Source organism: Morus notabilis, unplaced genomic scaffold (assembly GCF_000414095.1).
Source record: "Morus notabilis unplaced genomic scaffold, ASM41409v2 Scaffold212, whole genome shotgun sequence".
NCBI classification, from domain to species: Eukaryota; Viridiplantae; Streptophyta; class Magnoliopsida; order Rosales; family Moraceae; genus Morus; species Morus notabilis.
The window spans coordinates 11,772-28,224 of record NW_010361298.1 but is presented as its reverse complement, the minus strand read 5'-3'; the positions used below and the strand labels follow the sequence as shown (position 1 = coordinate 28,224).

The following is a 16,453-nucleotide window of genomic DNA, read 5'->3' as shown; positions in this document are numbered from 1 at the left end:
TGTTTGTGGTTTGATCTGTGTTTATAACGCTACTATACCTTGGTCTCTCATGCTATTGACGGAAAAGTCTCTCATTTTCCCCTCTCTCTCTCTTGGTCCTCTCCACCGGTTTCTCTCTCCTCGCTCGCTTCCTCTAGATAGGCAAAATGATCTCTTTTTCTCAATCACATATTCCTCTAGTTTTCTAAATTCCAATTCCAATCTACTTTCTCTGATTTGAATATGCCGTCGGTGCAATCTTATTTGGTTCCTGAGAAAGAAAATGGAGGGAAACTTGCAATATTTTGAGGACATTTGGTATAAAATAATCATTAGAGTAGAAATGTGAATCTTTTAGATTCTTATATTTAGTATATTTATTAAATTTTTTTAAAAGTTAAGAAAGTAAAGTTCATAAATTTCACATTATTACTTGAGGTAATTTTAAACCCAATCGTTATTTACTTTATGAGGAAAGGAATATTTACGGAAACAACCTCTCTCTCGTCCATTTCTCTCACCCACCCGTCTCACCCATCTCTCTCGTCCAGACCCAGCACCGCTTCCGTCGAGGACGCCGCCGCCGCGGCCTTCCGATCCACCACGCCGTTGCCGGACTTTCCTCTGCCGCCACCACCAGAGTATGATTCCTTTTTTTTCTCCTTTTTCTGTGAAAAATTTTTGACCTGAACTTTCCGATTTGAACGTCGTCGGCATCGGCGCATCTGGGTTTGAACCAGAACTTGAAAATTTTTTCTGTTAAACTGCATCTGGGTTTGAACCAGAGCGGCCACGATTTTTTCATCCTTTTTTGGCCAAGATTTTTGGCGATGGGTTTCTGGAGCTATGGTCGATTTCTGGCCACGATTTCTGGCGAACGGCCACCAGCACTACTTTTAATGCTACATGGATATTCTAGATGTTACATATACGTAAACATATATATATGTTAAGGATATTAATCTAGCTGTTGACACAGGGTCAATTTCTCACGCCTAATGTATTTTTATGATAAGTCGATGTATTTTCTAAGATTTTGGAGTGTGCATGTTCTTTTTATTAATTTTTTTTTTCTGTTAATTAATAACTTGTTTTATTGGTAAATGGGATTCTATTGAAGAACAAGCTAGTAGCTACAAAGCAAACGGTTTAAAAACTATATGAAAATTAATCAACAGAACATGAGAAGTATGCTTATGGTTCAAAGCTAGTACTATTATAATATGAGAAGCATGCTTATGGTTCAAAGCTAGCAACCTTATGTTTGGTTCTGTATGTTCTGTGGATTTGGTTCTGTAGAAGTATGCTTATTTCTTTTTTTCCCATCAATGAGCAGATATGGATCTTCTTCCATTGGAACAAAAAAAAAAAGAATTGTGGCTATTTTGGTTCAATATATGGAGATGTTAAATGAAAGGATATTTTTGTTCATGCTTATGATATTTGTAATTATTAGTAAGAGACGTTTGCGTAGAAATGGATGGGGTGAGAGTTCTTATCGCCGACATCATGTACGCCAACTAAATTACCATCGATTGATACATGAGAGTGACTTTGCATGTCTTGAAAGCACTCGTATGAATAGAAGAACATTTACTATCCTATGTAACTACCTTAGAACCATTGGCAATTTGAGGGGAACAAAAAATATAGATGTTGAAGAATTGGTAGCTATATTTCTACATATATTAGCTCATGATAACAAAAAATAGGATTTTATGTTCTCATATTCCTACATAGATTTACAACTTTTAATTTCAGGTTTGGAACCTTATTCGAGTATATGTTCTCATATTTAGAACTTTTGTAAGAACTTTTGAGTATAGAGGATTGTTAGGCCCCCTATTACGAGGGTCTACACTAGGAGGGGCAGTAGGGGAATTAGGCAGGAAAAGGGGGAGGAAAGTGGAATTGTTGAAAGAAGGGCTGAGGTGTCCAGTTAGTTAGGATTCTGTTAGTAGTGGAGTATTTAGGCAGACAGAGAGGAGGTGAGAGGCCGTCTGGAATTTGAGTAACTTCTGTCTCAGACCATTGGAGGCTGGGAATCTCGAATCTCTCCCATTGTTATCTTTTTCATTGTATTTCCTTGTTTCCTCTGTTTTAGCTGGTAATCCATTGTGGGAAGGAAATTGCCGTCTTTGGTTGTTTGGCTGGTTGTTAATAAAGAACTCGTCGATTTAATTGAATATCGTTATATCTTCCTAGGGAAGACATTGGAATCTGGACAGGAACGTAACAATTTGGTATCAGAGCGGTCATCCATGGCAGACGCTTCCGGAGAGCAATTTCCAGGGGAAGAACTGGCTCGGCTGGAGGAGAGGATGGGAACGTTTTACGAATCCTTGCAGATCGTGGAGGCGATGATGGAGCCACTTCCAAAACTACAAGAAGATGTGGCTGAGTTTGGCACCCAGATGGGGGAAATGCAAGGGGCGGTGAGGAGGTTGGAGAACCTGCTTATTCGGCAGGCAGAGTTGCTCCAACGCAACCAGCAACCTCCCCCAAGGTTTGATGCAGGGCCTCAGCGGTTCCTTGACCTACGCTGACCACCGCCGAACGTGAGGCCGGTCTCGCCTCCTCCTCCCCCTCGCCACGAGGAACCTCGGCAATATGAACGTGAGAATCGTCAGGAGACGCCTCCCATGCCGAGGGGTCGAGCGGAGCACCGAGGAAGGCGACTCGAGATGCCCTTGTTCCAAGGAGATGATCCCCAAGGTTGGGTGTTCAGGGCCGAGCGGTATTTCGCCGTGAATGACGTGGAAGACGAGGAGAAGGTGATGATAGCTTCGGTTTGCTTGGAGGGGCGAGCCCTGGGTTGGTTCCAGTGGGCGGACGCACAAGATCTGTTCAGATCTTGGCAGGAACTCCGAGAAGGGGTGCTACGACGGTTTGGACGCGCACGGGAGGTGGACCCGGTGGAACGTGGCGGACTATCGAGAAGAATTTGAGAGCACGGCGGCGCAAATGCAAGGGGTCCCGGAAGTAATTTTCAAAGGGGCTTTCCTCCATGGACTGAGAGAGGACATACGGGCCGAGCTGAAAATGCACAGGCCCAATAACCTACAAGGAATGATGGATTTGGCCCAACAGGTGGAGGCCCGAAACGAAGCCGCGGACCGGGTCAGGAGGAACAGAATGGGTCGGGGGCCCAGATCGGATGGGTGGGGTCGCTCGGGGGGATCAGTCGAAGGCCCAAATCCTACCCCATTTTCACCAGAAGGCTCCCTTCGATCCAAAGCACCGAGTGACACGGCACAGGGGCAAGGTACACGACTAGGGCCGGGATTGGGGACGCCGACATAGTTCGGAGCCATTCCGGCTTACCGCCGGCTCACGGAGGATGAAATCCAGCATTGGAGATCTAAGGGGCTCTGCTTTAAGTGCGATGAAAAATTCGGCCCTGGTCATCGTTGTAAGAACAGGCAGCTACAGGTGCTGATCCTGGCGGATGAGGAGGATTTCTCAGGAGAAGACGGGGATGAGGGCCCAGAAACCCGGTCAGTGGAGGACAGCGGAAAGGAAGTCACAAATGAGAAGGTGGATTTGTCCTTGAACTCGATGCGTGGGGTCTCGTCCTCCAATACCCTGAAGCTTCGGGGTCGGATTGGAATACGAGAGGTCGTGGTGCTTGTGGACAGCGGAGCAACCCATAGTTTCATCTCAGAGTCGGTGGTGAAGGAGTTGCAATTACCGAAGGATTCCACGGTAAGTCACAATATTATTGTAGGGAATGGTTTAAGTTTTAAACAGGTTGGGGTCTATAGAAGGGTGAATGTGTGGATCCAGGGTCACTTGGTGGTCGAGGATTTCTTTTCCTTTGACCTAGGTGGAGCGGACTTGGTTTTGGGAGTGTCGTGGCTCCGCACCCTCGGTGAAGTGAGGGCGGATTGGGCAAGGTTTTTAATGAAATTCCGGGCGGGCCCAACATGGGTTATTTGGAAAGGGGACCCTAGTTTATGCTACGCCCCGGTCAACATGAGCTCGTTGGTCCGGTCATGGTCGCCAGATGGGGCTGGGGTGCTGGTAGAAGTCTGTGAGTTCTCAGAATTAGACAAGAATGAAGGGAACCAGGAAATTCCAGAGGAAGTGAGGACCGTAGTTGACAAATTTGCTAAGGTGTTTGAGACCCCAATTGGACTGCCACCACACCGGGGGCGGGACCATAGGATTATGCTGAAAGAGGGAGTGGATCCGCCAAACGTACGGCCTTACCGTTTCCTTCAAATCCAAAAAGGAGAGATCGAACGATTAGTGTCGGACATGCTAACCTCTGGAATTATACGGCCAAGTAACAGTCCTTATTCCAGTCCGGTTATTTTGGTTAAGAAGAAGGATGGGAGCTGGCGATTCTGTGTAGACTATCGCGCGTTGAACCAACTAACCGTACCTGATAAGTTTCCGATTCCGATGATCGATGAACTGTTGGACGAACTCCAAGGGGCGATGGTGTTCTCAAAACTGGATTTGCGGGCGGGATACCACCAGATCCGAGTGCATGAGGCAGACGTCGAAAAGACGGCCTTTCGTACACATGAAGGACACTATGAGTTCCTTGTCATGCCTTTCGGCTTGACAAATGCCCCAGCCACTTTCCAGGCTCTTATGAACCGCATTTTTCGACCCTATCTTCGAAAATTCGTCTTGGTATTCTTCGATGACATTTTAATCTACAGTCGATCGTGGGAGGAGCATCGTCAGCACCTTACTACGGTGCTCGGCCTATTGCAGAGGGAACAGTTAGCTGCCAATAAGAAAAAGTGTTGTTTTGGGCAGCTACAGTTGGAATACTTGGGCCACGTGATCTCGGCCCAGGGGGTGGCAGCCGACCCTTCTAAGTTAGAAGCAGTCACCTCGTGGCCTCCATTGAAGAACGCCAGGGAGGTGCGGGGATTTTTGGGGCTTACCGGCTACTATAGGCGATTTGTTAGGGGGTATGGAAATATGGCGAAGCCTCTAACCGAGTTACTCAAGAAGAACGGCTTTGCGTGGACAGATGAGGCAGGCCGAGCATTTGCAGAGCTTAAGTCCGCAATGACTCAACTACCGGTTTTGGCCATGCCCGACTTTTTGAAGCCTTTTGTTATCGAAACAGATGCTTCGGGTGGGGGCTTGGGGGCGGTCCTGTTGCAGGAGGACAGACCCATCGCCTTCTTCAGTAAGGCACTTGCCCCGTCCTCCCGTTTGAAGTCCGTTTACGAAAGGGAATTAATGGCGGTGGTACTGGCAGTCCAAAAGTGGAGGCACTTCCTCTTGGGCCGCCACTTTGTGGTTAGGACTGACCAACAGAGCTTACGGTATTTAATGAGTCAACGACAAGTTCCTCCCGAGCAATTGCGTTGGGTGTACAAGTTGTTAGGCTATGATTTCGAGGTACAGTACAAGGTGGGGGCGTCCAACCGGGTGGCTGATGCTTTGTCGCGGAGGGGCGACTGGAATGAGCCTTCCCTCGTTGCTCTCACTATTCCCCACACGTGGGATTTTGCTGCCATCCAACAAGAACAGCGTTCAACACCGGCATGGGCTTCTATCATTGCTCAACTCGAACGAGGCGTCGGGTTGGAGGGGTATTCGTTGAACAACAACCTGCTATTCTACAAGGACAGGTTAGTGTTAGTTGAAAACTCCCCTTGGATAGCTCGCTTGACCCATGAGTTTCATGATTCGGTAATAGGTGGTCATTCGGGGTTTGTGCGCACCTACAAGAGGTTGTCTGCGGTGGTTTTTTGGAAGGGAATGAAACGGCACATTCGGGATTATGTCGCTCACTGTGGGGTATGCCAGAGAAACAAATCGGTGGCATTATCACCTGCCGGCCTCTTGCAGCCTCTCCCAATCCCCACTCAAGTCTGGGAGGATATATCTATGGACTTTGTGGGGGGCCTACCAAAATCCGGGGGCTTTGACACTATATTAGTGGTGGTGGACCGCTTATCCAAGTATGCACACTTTTGCCCCTTATCTCACCCGTTTTCTGCCAAGCAGGTGGCTGCCCTGGTGGTCACAAACATCGTCAAGCTCCATGGGATTCCACGATCGATTGTGAGCGATCGTGACGCTGTGTTCATGAGTGGGTTTTGGCGCGAACTCTTCAAATTACAGGGTACGAAGCTGCATACTAGTTCCGCATACCACTCGGAATCGGATGGACAAACGGAGGTCGTAAACAGGTGTTTGGAAACTTATTTGCGCTACTTTGCGGGTGACAAACCTAGACAGTGGGCAGCGTTTCTACCATGGGCTGAATATTGGTTCAACACCACCTTCAATGCCTCAACGAAGTTCACACCCTTCTGCATTGTTTATGGCCGCGACCCGCCGGCCTTGTATCGCTTCACCGACTCGCCGGGGACGGTGGCTGCAGTGGAGGAACAGCTAGCCTTGCGCAATGCCATGCTAGACCTGTTGAAATCGCATCTTGAGGTGGCTCAGCACCGCATGAAGAAGTTCGCAGATCGACATCGCAGGGACCTCAGTTTCAAGGTGGGCGACCAAGTCTTACTCAAGCTGCGACCCTATCGGCTTAAGTCCCTAGCAAGGCGCGTCAACGAGAAGCTCAGTCCTCGCTTCTATGGGCCCTTTCAAGTGATGGACTGTATTGGCCTAGTGGCCTATCGGCTGCGGTTACTGGACGACGCTCGGCTCCATCCCGTTTTCCATGTGTCTCAGCTAAAGCCTTTCCGGGGGCCTGCCGTCCTAGCTCACCCTCTTCCAGCCCAGTTATCTGAGGATTTGGAATTATGTGTGCAGCCAGAAAACGCATTGGCTACTCGGATCGTCATGGAGGGTGGCCGTGAAGTGTGAGAGGTACTCATTCAGTGGCAGGACCTGCCTACCTGGGAATCCACTTGGGAGCCGGTAGATTCCATACGCTCGCAGTTTCCCGCTTTCAACCTTGAGGACAAGGTTGCTCTCGAAGGGGAGGGTAATGTTAGGCCCCCTATTACGAGGGTCTACACTAGGAGGGGCAGTAGGGGAATTAGGCAGGAAAAGGGAGAGGAAAGTGGAATTGTTGAAAGAAGGGCTGAGGTGTCCAGTTAGTTAGGATTCTGTTAGTAGTGGAGTATTTAGGCAGACAGAGAGGAGGTGAGAGGCTGTCTGGAATTTGAGTAACTTCTGTCTCAGACCATTGGAGGCTGGGAATCTCGAATCTCTCCCATTGTTATCTTTTTTATTGTATTTCCTTGTTTCCTCTGTTTTAGCTAGTAATCCATTGTGGGAAGGAAATTGCCGTCTTTGGTTGTTTGGCTGGTTGTTAATAAAGAACTCGTCGATTTAATTGAATATCGTTATATCTTCCTAGGGAAGACATTGGAATCTGGACAGGAACGTAACAAGGATTTTATGGACTACTTGTTCTCTATTATTTGATATGTTCTCTATTATTTGATAATTTTATGAACTACTTGTTGTGTTGTATTTTATACTTTTTAAAATATTAGTGCTAATTGTAATTCATTTAAAAATAATATATATTTTTTAATTCACAACATTCTCATGCACAGCCAAACGCAGTAATGTAATATTCTTGAGAATTTGCGAAAGATTCCTGTATGAAACCAAACACAGTAATGTATTATTCCTAGAAATCATATTACCCTCCATCACTTTCCCGAGAATATGATTCCTACTGATTCCTGCATACCAAACGCCCCCTTTGTTTCTTCCGTGCTATTTTGCTTCGTTTGTAGCTTATATATCTGATTCGCTACCATTTGGCTTTGATCTGTGTATTTATATGTTTGATCTCATTTGTGTTTGAATATTATTCTTGATCTGGCTTCTGAGGAAAGATATGGAAAAATATATCAAAGATTTCGAAGTTTTAGAATACAGTATTATTTAGAAGTTGCAAAAGAAGCAAAATTGCTTCCAATAACCTGTAGATCAAATTTTCTTTAGGAATTCTACATTTTTCTTTCTCTCTCTTTTCTGTTCGTTGGATCTGTGGAGAAATGAATGTTTGGTTAACTTGAATAAACAAGAATAGTTATTTTTGTTAGTTTGATAAAAGTGGGTTTTGCATAAGATCTGATAGAAAATTCACAAATGTCTAAGACTTTGTGGATAGACGTAGATTTATATGGCCGCATAAGCGTAATTGATTTTTTTTTTTTTTTGGCTCTTTATTTCCCTTTATCATTGTTTTGCCTTTGGTTGATGCAGAAAGTATATCCCAAGATTATTTAAGTTGTTTCTATGGGTTCAATCGTTGAAACTGCAAAGCAGGTATATGAATGTATGCATCTTCACAACCATATTATATTTATACCATCACTACCATGAGATTTGGTTTAGTGGGATTTCATTCTAAACAGGAAATAAAAGATTAGTGGTTCACGAAAGCTTGATTCAATTGAAGATCCTTCTGCTTTTTACGTTTAATTTTCTGTTTCAGGATGCTAATGGAAGCTTAGCTGAAAAGAAGCCTACGGTTGTTTTTGTACTGGGTAAGCACTTTTTCCAAATTTTGTCAAAGTGTATGGTAAATTGTTAAATCACACGTATAGGTGCCTTCTGATTCCAAGATGCTCTGACTGTCAGGTGGCCCGGGCAGTGGAAAGGGTACCCAATGTGCTAATATTGTTGAACACTTTGGGTACACACATCTAAGTGCCGGTGACCTTCTGCGAGCAGAAATCAAATCTGGATCTGAAAATGGGTATACCTTTTGTCTTACTGTCTGTTTTCAATGGTTATGTGATGTATACTGCAATTTGAGCTCAAAAGTTAGGTCATACCTTAAAAACCACGCGCCATGCTAGATGGAGGAAAATGGTAACATTAAGGTATTATCATCAAATAAGTTGACTAACAGAAAATACCCAATTTCTGGTAAGATTTTTATCAAGAAAAGATACTTCTGATAACTCAGCTGTACCATAATTGTTGACAATTGACATATTACAACACAATCTAGTTGATTCAGCCAAACTCTTCCAGAAGAATTCAAGCAATCATGATATCTCCTAGGTGCTTTTTCCCTTGCTTTATTAACGTTCGTTGGAAATGCTCTTTTGTTGTCCTGTATGTGCTAAGCCAAGTCCATACTCTGTGTTTGTGCTTTCTTGTTTTTTGTTTCTTTTTTTTTCCCCCTTTTTTATGTAACTTAATTATTTATTTTTTCTTTTTGTGTTGCTTGTTATCATTGAGTTAGTTAAACTGAACAAGACACACATTTTGAATTTGAGCTTGTTTTTTAGCAGTGATCATTTCTTTTCAGAGATATTGACTCCTTTTCTCTTATGGCTAAAGCACCATGATTCAGAACATGATCAAGGAAGGAAAGATTGTTCCCTCAGAGGTAACAATTAAGCTTCTCCAAAAAGCAATGAAAGAAAGTGGAAATGACAAATTTCTTATTGATGGTTTTCCTCGTAACGAGGAAAATCGTGCAGCATTTGAAGAAGTTGTAAGCCCACTGCACAAACCCTTCTAGTAACTTTATCTTTACCAGAAAATGTTTGAAGAGTTGAGGATCCTTACGTTGAATGACGACCTGAGTAATGGTTCTTGGCTACTTGCAGACTAAAATTGAACCAACATTCGTCCTGTTTTTTGATTGTGCGGAAGAAGAGATGGAGAGGCGTCTTTTGAGTCGGAACCAGGTTAGGATTATGTGATTTATCAATCTCTCTGATTTTGCTGTGATCCCTCTCTCTCTGTTTATCTATGTCTGTTTATGTTCTTATCCTTTCTGTTTATTTTAATGTCATTTCTTGTAATCCGCATGTAATAATATGTTTGTTTTCAATTTTGGGTTTGTGTAGGGATTTTCAATTTTGGGTTTGTCTAGGGAAGAGAAGATGATAACATTGAAACAATAAGGAAGCGGTTCAAGGTTTTCCTAGAGTCTAGTCTTCCTGTGGTTGAGTACTATGATTCCAAAGGAAAAGTTAGAAAGGTAATTGTGATGTTCATATTACTAAGTTGTGTTAATATGTTTGTAGCTCTTATTGTAAGCATCTTCGGGTTGTGATATATTATTGCACATTTATCATAACCATGGATTTTTTTTTTTTTTTTCTCAATCAGATTGATGCTGCAAGGCCTGTTGGCAAGGTTTTTGAGTCAGTTAAAGCCATTGTTGCCCCAGAAAATGAGAAGGTAAAGGGTTACGGCCGTGTGCTGTGGTAATATATACTCGCTTTAGATGTTTACAAGTGGAATTAATGAACCTGAAGGAATTTTATGAACTGCTGATAAAAGGAAGGATGATATACAAGAGCACGATCCCCGTCGTTGATGTTGATTTTTGAAATATGTCTAATTTACTCCTTAATGCTAATTTATGGTGTTTGCACTGAGTGTTGCAGTTGTACCTAAGATATGAGACGTGCCGTCTATTGAGGTAAAATTTTGAATTTTGTTAGAAATCTTGATTATAAACCTCAAGAATATGAAATTCATTCTGATGCTATTCCCCGGTGTTAACGAGGTCATTCAAGTTGATCTAGTACAATTAGGAATCGCTCCTTGATCACATCTTTGTTCAAAACCGTAGTTTAGTTGGTGATTGTTAAAACTCAATACCTCCATACACCTGTGATAAATTTTTATAACAGAGTTAAGATGTACAGGCTTTTCACTGGAATCTCCATTGTGATCTTTTATGTTTGATTCCCATTCTTTATTGAGTTGGCAATAAATGATTTGATGATTAAAGGACGCTCTTTAGTTGTTTATGGCATTAAGCAATAGCTTGTCAGTTTTCTGTATTAATTGTAGTCTTGAAGAATCTGAGGATTGCGATATAGTTCACTTGCTTTCCATGTTTGAAGGAAAATGAAAATAAAATACAAATTCTTATTGCTAGACTATGGGCCAATAAAGAGGATGTTTGGTATCTAGATTCGTTCTCTGATTTGAATCATTGTTCGTGGTTCGCTACAGTATTTTTTCTCACAAAAAATACACGTAAATCAAAAATAATTATAATCACGTGGTTCTTCCATGAATCAAATGTCGTCTCATTTATCAAAGAAAGAAGATATGGGCGTGGGATCAATTAGTTTTTACATGCAAAGCTTCGTACGGAATTACAATTTCTAATGAAATGAATTTCTACAAATATTTAAAGCATTAGTGAGGTGGTATTCTTGACTAAAATTATCATTATAATTATTGCAGGTTATGCTTTTGTGGGTTGCATATAACAGTATTTCATGTGCAAGATTTTTGTATTTTGGTTATTGTTTTAGAAGGTTGTAGTTTATATATTTAAAAAAAAAAATGAGGTATATGTCTTTGTTATCATTCTTGTTGTATTATATATTAAGAGTACTAAACTGATTATAATCACAATAATATTTACTCTCTTACTACCCAGTTGGCATCAATTTTTATTTATTTTTTTTCAAGTTTTCAGAAGAAAAGGTTTTAACTGTACAAGTAAAACTTCTAAATAATTGAAAATTCTTTACGATAATCATTAATATACGATTAAGTGTCTTTTTTTAATAGCAAAAATCAGTTCCCCTAAAAAAAAATTCAGTTGAAGTAATTAAGCCTTATAATCGAGGAGTGATTTGCCTTTTACAACGAATTTTCTGTGGCACGAAAATTGACAAGTTGTACTTCTGAGTTAAGTATATATCGGCTTCTCTTTTTGAGTTAAAAGTGATTCTAGGCTTCTAATGCTTTTGGAAAAAGTCAATTAGTCATTTTATTTCTTTGGTATATTTCCCAGTATCCTTTATTTTAGGGGAATTCAAATAATGGATGGAGAATGGTACCTATTCCCTACTAGTAGGCCATGAATTATAGACTTTCTGATTATGGTTTCAATTAAAAAGAAAAAGCAACAAACTAATTGCATGATAGACTACACATGGTTTGAATTTTATTATTCTTTTTTCCTTTTATCTAGTTTTCGCTACATCATCAGCCCATTTCACTTCTCAACAAAATATGGTTTGACTGAAATAAGATTTTTACGGATAAGATTTTTACGGGAGTTACAAAATAGAACAAAGGGATCGCTTTTTTATGTGATTGGACGAGTGATGCTTGTTCTTGATTTCCATTGGTTGGATGACAAAGCTTTCTGCTTGCAATTGGTTGTCCTACGTAACAGTATGCTGGCAACTCATATAAATGCAGAATGATGCAGCTGCTTGCTATCTAGCTCATGCTTCAAAAATCCGACCGTTGTGTCCAACCTGAAAATAAGCCTGAAAACCCGAGTTGCCCAAATACCCGAAACCCGTCCGAACCCGCCAATGAAAATATTTGTGACGACCCTAACATTTGATCGTCATCCTATACTCATAATTAACATTACTTAACATCTAACACTTACTAGATATAACCTCTTTAAAACTCAGGCCATTTTTTTCTTTCCATTCTTACCATATACGTTAAAATGCTGTAGCATTTAGCTAGCATTCTGCTTTCATCCTTTCGTAAAATGCCGTAGCATTTAGCTAGCATTCTGTTTCCTACCATTCGTAGAATGCTGTAACATTATGACAACATTCTGTTACATTAGTCATCAAAATACATAAAACACTACTCTATTTTATATATAAAGTACAGCAGCGTTTCCAAAACGCGTGATACATCCATGACCCACTTGCCCACATTCCACTGCTACATCCTCTTTGCATGCCCAACAACAAGTTTCAGGGAGCCGGTGCCTTACCCGTGCTTCCTACAACACGAACAAACTTAATGAGCTTTCGCTCAGCAAGTATCAATAGGTCATAACAGATGCAATAATTATGCATACCCATATATGCATTCATATCATATAGCCTAGTACAGAATTCTAAACGACTTTCATTCTGTGTTTTTCATTCTTTTCATTCTTGTTTACGGATACCATACCGTTATATGGAATGGTTTTCGTGTTTCATTTTCTTGTCTTTTACTTTGTAGGGACTCTATCCTGTTGTACCATAGCGCGCGTAACTAGTGAGGAGTGGGGTAGCTAACCAATCTAACTCAGTCACGGTTTCATATATTTCATAGTCTCATAATAACCTTTCCTTCGAAGGCTAGTACAAATAGGAATGAAGTCTTCATTATCACTACTACTGTCAGATTCTGAATTAGCTCCATCTTTTTTGCAGTTTTCAGAATCTGTTGCAGAGGGTGTTGCAACACCGTCTGAGACACTGTCTGCAACAAAGCCGTCACAAACATCTTGATCAGCATAAACATTGAAAGTAACATAATTGCTCACATGGTTATCATCCTCCTGGCTAACTTCAGAATCCTCATCACTCCATGTGATGTTGAGAGACTTCTTCTTCTTCTTAAGGGTGTCAGCACACTCAGCTTGAATGTGGCCATAACCATCACAACCTCGGCATTGAATTCCTCTATTTCTTATCTTTGATTTCGTGTTATTCTCTGCAACTTTATTCCTCTGGAAATGTTTAGAGTTGCCAAAGTTTGGTGTGCGGTTCTTCTTGTTGACTTCTCTATCACCTTGTTGAAATTCTTCGACAATCGTGCTATAGACTCGGCCAATTATTCTTTGTCATCGGACTCAACTTCGTCAACTTCGGCTTGAAAAGCAATTCCTTTCTCCTTCTTCCCTTTCTCCTTCTTGTTTTGATCCAGGTTTATTTCAAAGGTACGCAAGGAGCCCATCAAATCATCAAGCCTCATAGATTCCACATCATTTGCCTCTTCTATTGTTGTAAACTTGTAAGCAAATCTTAGTGGTAGCGATCTTAGAGCCTTCCTCACTAGTTTTGCCTCAGAAATTTTTTCACCAAGTGCAAAAGACTCATTAACGATGTCACACAATTTTGAATTAAAATCCAAATTGCAATAGTTCCTTCGTGAGCCGTTTGTAAGATCTTCTAGGCTTTTTTGCTTGTGACACATGTCAATATGAGCTTGAATTGGTTGGCATCTACCCCTTTAAAGTTTGCATTTAAGGCACACAAGTGTTTGTTGGCCAGCCAATCTTCTTTAGTCGACCAGGTTTCTTCTGGCTTCAGGACTTCTTTTCCAGAGGCATCCTTGGCACAAAGATGCAACCAACCAGTCAAAATAGCACGCCAGGCCTTCTCATCAAGAGCCTTGATAAAGGCCTTCATCGGGGCTTTTCAGTATGAGTAGTTAGAACCATCTAGCAGTGGTGGGTATGAAACTAAACCTCATTCCTTCAACAAATCCATCTCTAACATAATAGACCAACTTCTCAAAATCTCACGAGTGAACGGTCGGTAAACCACTTTGATGCCAGATGAAAGGTCTGTTTTTGTCACAGGTGTTGGACGGATTGCTGTAACACTTTCTAGAACACTGACGATTGAACACTTAAAGGCTCTCTCATTGATGTCCTTATGGAGAATGCTCTTAGTGGCTTTGTCTAGTGAGCACCACTTGTCTTCGAATTGCTCAGTGAACTTCTTTCGACTGACAGTGGGCGAAAGCAACAAGTCCTTCCAAAAACAATCTCTACACAAATAGCAACAAGACTCGTATACACAAAGCTCACTCTCTGAAAATATTTTTCTCTCAATACAGGCCACACACCCACATTTAACACACCTTAACTAAAAGATACGTGCAACACAACACCCATATAAAGTACATTGAGCACATATATCAAAGTCAACCTGTGACCTTTCAACATTTTTCGTCAAAATGATAGCCCATAATCTAATTAATTTGAAAATACTTTCCTCAAATAGTTCTGGCATCAAATATACAACTATTTCCACCATAGCATCAAATCTCCCAATTATTCTCTAAAATTATACCTTACCAAAATCTGATTTCCATCAACAAAAAAATTTCATATTTGGAGCAATCAAGCAAAAAAAAATCACATATTCTTCTCCATAAAAGTCATTTGCTAAAAGTATATGTTTTTGAATTTTTTACAACCAATGCTAACAAATTGTCAACTAAAGTCCTAACACATCGTTTTCAACTTGTAAACCAATCCCCAAAAACCCCTCTTTCTTTTCTTTTTTCTATTTTTTTTTGAATTTACAATCTGTTGCCATTAAACGGCCAACAAAAAAAAAAAAAAAAAAAAAAAAAAACCTAACATAAGGCAAACTACTTATCACTCGCATATACATTATCTTTTGAAGATTCATTCAACATACCAAAGGTTAAAATTTGTAAACTTGGATATAAACCTATTACTCATAAAACTTTACAGAATAATAATATATACATAGGAGTACATCATTCATTAATTTTAGATAGATGTTTCACCGAATCTACGAATCTATTCAAAAATTGTATGTATATATATATTTTTGGTTAAGGATTTGCAATAAAAATATACAAAGTATACAACGAAATGAATTTTCTAAAATCTTTTGGATTCATCTCATATTGCTATATAAAATAATTATCATAATTATGTTAGAACCATGGGCTCCACTCTAAGAGAATGTGGTTCCAATTCAAAAGGTTAACCAAGTGAGTGGAGTAGCCCACTCTCTTATCATAGATCTTATTTGTTGCCAATATGAGTCTTTATTTGCATCTCTAATCAATAATGGTTTGTATCTATTGGCAAACAATCTATAGATGATCAAGGGTTCCAAAAATCTTCTTAACTATCTCCGTTCTTTGAATTAGCTGATATGTGAACACTGGTTAAATTTTCTTTCCTTCCAATCAGTATTGGCTATGGCCTTCTTTAAAAACTCCTTTAGGACATCAATTGCGCCTAGTTTGAGAGATCTTGTCTTTCACTGCACATACACACTTAAATTTATGTTGGTTAAATCATAAATTTAAATGACATATAATAATATTCTGACATATAAAAGATGCTACTTTAGTTACATGCATATAATACACACTCATGATATAGGTGTTGGGAATGGTGTCCTAGAAGCATGAGATGTAATAGGATATTTATTATTTATTTAATAAAAGAGTTTATTCATTATTTTATGTGCATATATTTATGAATATTTTATGAATATCAATAAAAATTCCATGATTATTTATGTAACCTTAAAACATTGTATATAAGTGTTATATACGAGAGGATAATGTTTAAGGATAATAATCAAAAAGCAATGTTCATAATGAATTTAATTAAAGTTTGGAATCTTTAATTAAAACATTATTAATACATGTCATTCCCATTTAGAATGGAACGGTGTTATCCGCACTGTTAATATGGTGAGATATTGAATGAGTGTATTTCGCATAATGAGATTATGTGGAACAAGGACACAGACACAATATGAATTTCTAATAATTCCGTTAAGTATAGAAATTCTAATTGAGTCTACCGATGGTCATATATAGAATGATCTTAATCCTGAGTTCTTAACAGACTCCTATTTATGGATTCGTGTCTTTTGATTTACTCGGTACGGATTCTGAGATCTTGAATCCTATTCCTTGTATTTTGGAGACATGATGAAGTAGGTAGCCGGGAATGTTATTACACGAGATGGAATCCATTCCTTCTTAAGAAAGAAGTAGATAAATAATTCTCTTGAGGGTTGATTCGGTACTTGGACCAGTAGGAGCTCCG

General features: G+C 40.3%; 1 protein-coding gene across 2 annotated transcripts; it reads left to right on the top strand.

The window, feature by feature from the left end:
• The first annotated feature begins 258 nt into the window (after positions 1-258).
• Positions 259-11,295, top strand: LOC21407392 (UMP-CMP kinase 3). 2 transcript variants are annotated; one of them, XM_024166325.1, is made up of 11 exons: positions 259-297; positions 453-620; positions 8,143-8,215; positions 8,375-8,426; positions 8,521-8,638; positions 9,232-9,388; positions 9,504-9,584; positions 9,773-9,880; positions 10,012-10,083; positions 10,293-10,327; positions 11,107-11,295. In XM_024166325.1, the coding sequence occupies exons 1-11, from the start codon at positions 263-265 to the stop codon at positions 11,198-11,200; spliced, it is 993 nt and encodes a 330-aa protein (XP_024022093.1). In that variant the 5' UTR covers positions 259-262; the 3' UTR covers positions 11,201-11,295. The 2 variants fall into 2 exon arrangements, with proteins under 2 accessions (XP_024022093.1, XP_010097453.2); XM_010099151.2 differs by lacking the exon at positions 259-297 and having other exon boundaries at positions 545-620; positions 8,143-8,205.
• Positions 11,296-16,453: the final 5,158 nt, after the last annotated feature.